The 3,451-nt window shown below is 46.2% G+C and overlaps 1 protein-coding gene across 1 annotated transcript in view; it reads left to right on the top strand.

Annotated features, from left to right (window-relative positions):
* Positions 1–445: 445 nt before the first annotated feature.
* shank3a (SH3 and multiple ankyrin repeat domains 3a) overlaps positions 446–3,451 on the top strand; it is a 19,331-nt gene continuing 16,325 nt past the window's right edge. Inside the window, exon 1 of the mRNA XM_047033528.1 lies at positions 446–494. Coding sequence (XP_046889484.1) covers positions 446–494 — 49 coding nt within the window. The remainder of the gene's footprint in view (positions 495–3,451) is intronic.

Raw genomic sequence — 3,451 nt, 5'->3', positions numbered from 1 at the left:
CCTTCCCGAGAATGGTCCACATACTGAGGGTATTTTTCCCCTATGTCTGGCAGGCTTGTCCCTGTCTGGCTAAGCTTAGATCAGTCCTCCAGCTGGGTCCGGTTGAATGAACAGGTATTGTTTACCCAGTTAGGATCACCTTACTGGGTCGGCACAGGGGACAAAAACAGGCTTCCATGTCTCCCTCACAGACATACACAAACACACGCAAACACACACGCCCAAAAGAACAGGCAGACCTGTGTGTGTGTGTGTGCTTGTCTCATCATTCCAGCAAGAGAAAATAAGTACAGCTAGTTTGAACCTCCTGGGAGGAGTCTGGTCTGCTGTTTAGGCTTGTGTCTACAAGAGACGGCATCTTCTACCCACGTCACATCAGTGGTGTACTTAAGCAAAGTGTCCTCCTGGGGTCTGGTCCTCCCTCAGTGTCATATCTTGCCGTTTCATGGTGGAGTTGACCGTCACGTCCTGCTCCTGCAGTCCTGTACAGTCTGGTAAGTGTGCGAGCCTGAGAGAGCACACTTAGAACGAGTGCTGAGTTCTTCCTTACGCACATGTAGGCCTATCCCTTTGTCGCCTCTGTCAGGCTGTCTGTCAGTAAGCCAGTTGGTTTTCGAGTGGTTTTGGGGTTAGCTGTGTGTGTGTGTGTACACCGCTCGTCTCCCTCCTCCCCGTGACCTGTCACTTATCCTCCGTAACGCTCCTCTCTTTTCATCACTGCCACCTCAAGGATTCCTTCCCCTCTCAACCTTCTCAACCCTTCCATCTGCTTTAATTAGCGGGAGTGCCTGGTGAGCTGGGGAGGCTGGTCCCTCCGGCGCAGAACTGCAGGTGGGAGCCCACAGTCAAACTACACTCTCATTGAACAGGCACAGCAGCTGTCTAGTGGGCAAGCGTACAGGTGGGCCGCGTCGCACACACGCCTCATCGGTAGGCTGTCCATGACCTGTAGGCTATCTTAATAGAGCCAAAAGGTTTCTTGGGTGGATTTTAGGAAACGGATGGATGCAAGCTGACGTACGACTAAGCCTGGCTGTATTTGAGCTTTTCAGCCTGACTGCAGTATTTGACTTGATGTACGTGTGTATTTTAGTTAATCCTATTTTTATTGCTTTCCTACAGGTACACCTGCACTTAGAGATCAATGTTGTGTAATTTTAACTTGTTTAACTACATGCTCTTATGGTCTCTTCCCTTTAGCACTATTTTTTGGTTGTTCACAATATGTACTTCTTGTCTTTGACTACCCGCAATGCTGTGGGGCTATCTTGTTGTTATTATCAGTGACCTATGCACTTTGTGAAGCTCTCTCTTGGAAGTCGCTTTGGACAAAAGCGTCTGCTAAATGAATAAATGTAAATGTAAATGTAAATGTATTTGTCTGCGGGCTCACGTGTTGCTCTGTGCACCTGACAAATAAAAGACTTGAACTTGAACTTGAACTTGAACTCACTCTCACTCCTTTATTCTCATTTCTCTTTCCCCCTCCCGCTATCGCGAAGATCCCCTGCTTCCTTTCTCCCCCTTGGTGTCAGCGCGCCGCGTGTGTTGGGATAAGTATTGAGGAGGGGGTTTCAGCTGAACGGAATAACGCTTATGTGAACACTGGAGGACAACACTGACAATCTGCTGGTGAGTTTCCTTCTTTAGTTTTGCCCGTAGGCCTATCTACTTGATCTCAGATCAAAGATTTGTTTTGTGTTCTGGAATTAGACTAATCAGTATTTCATCTCGCAATGTTTGTTATCGTTCAGCTTGTTAATCCCCACAGTGAGATATGTTCGGTGTGTGTGCATTATAGTTGGTAGTAAGTGAATGCTTTGTTATTGACTTTGATCAGTTAGATGTTTAAGGAGAGATGTTGGTATGCATGAGATATACTGTGACATCCCCTTTTAGTTCATCTGTAACTCCTGTTTCTGCCTGTTCCCATGACAGCGAGGAAGTTAAAAGATAACCAGTAACACAGTAACAGCAGTGGGATGTAATAAGATCAGTCGATTATGGATTTTCACACTGATGTTTCATTGATGAAATGTTGTTTGAGGCTGAATAGATTAGTGTGTAGGCCAGTTAATGAAAGGCACAAACAAACCGTGCCACAGGTAGTTCCAAATGATGATGCACAGCAGCTTATAGCAGCCGATTGGCTTGCTCACACCCACCCACACCAGAACCAGGGGATTCTAGAACAGCTCTGGAATCCATTTCTTTGTTCCTAATGAAAGTCTCAGCTTTCTACTGGCTGTACCCAGGGATGTAATCAAAGCGGCACCGCTATTCATCTGTGTGCCTTATATGTATTGCTAGTTTCACAGCCTTCTAGCAAAACCAAGGTATCTGTGACCTCTCTGCCCAGCTGCTGAAATCAAACACTTTGTGATTGGCCTAATGAGCAAGAGGGACGTCCAGGTCATCCAATGGCACAATCCCATTGTCAGCCTCGGGGGATGAGTGGCAGAGGCTGTGAACTGTGGTAGAGGCTCTTTTGACTTCCTCTGTCTGCATCTTGAGATGCTAATGATTTTAGTACGGACTGAGAGAGACCGAAAAGGGAAATGAAAGGGAGGGACAGAGAGAGAGAGAGAGAGAGAGAGAGAGAGAGAGAGAGAGAGAGAGAGGGAGGGAGGGAGGGAGGGAGGGAGGGAGGGAGGGAGGGAGGGAGGGAGGGAGGGAGGGGGAGAGAGAGAGAGAGAGAGAGAGAGAGAGAGAGAGAGAGAGAGAGAGAGAGAGAGAGAGAGAGAGAGAGAGAGAGAGAGAGAGAGAGAGAGAGAGAGAGAGAGAGAGAGAGACTAATGACTCTTTTTTTGTCCATAGACATGCCTGCAGACAGCTTGTTAAAACTCTCAGCATAGAAACAAGATATCATTCAGGGTGTTTAGTGGCAACCCCATAAAGAACATGTCAGGAATTAATTTGAGTCTAAAATGACAGCCCTTTAACAGAACTTTTAGACAAACAGATCAGTGAAGCTAAACATCTTCATGCATGCTGTTGTATCATGGCTGAGCAGGGATTTGTTTTGTGACTGTAAGACTGTAATCTAGTTAATATTTGAGAGAAATTCCTTTTAATAGCTTTAAAAGGCTGTGTTTACCTCAGAGCACTGCACAGAGTAGCGCCTCAGATGCTGCTGAAATGGATTGATAGATTTTATGTTCTTTGCTCAATCGGAATCCAAATCAAATAACAACAAAAGCAGCCTTGCCTACTTTGATCATCAACCACAGACAAACATTTACAGATGGACCCAATTTTGTCGTTGATGCAGACTAGTAATGTGATTTTTCTGGTGATTTGTGACACATCAGCTTCAGGCACAATCTAGAACACTGTGCCTCCTTAATCTCTCATTGGGTGAGATGTCCCTGGGGGAGTGGGGGTAAACAGACGCAAAGAATGATTGGCTGTCTGACCGAAACAGCCCATCAAGGACAAGTCCTGCACTTTA

Source organism: Hypomesus transpacificus, chromosome 14, assembly GCF_021917145.1.
Source record: "Hypomesus transpacificus isolate Combined female chromosome 14, fHypTra1, whole genome shotgun sequence".
In the NCBI taxonomy this organism is placed as follows: domain Eukaryota; kingdom Metazoa; phylum Chordata; class Actinopteri; order Osmeriformes; family Osmeridae; genus Hypomesus; species Hypomesus transpacificus.
The sequence above is the reverse complement of the archived record's forward strand: the minus strand, read 5'-3'. Positions and strand labels throughout refer to the sequence as shown.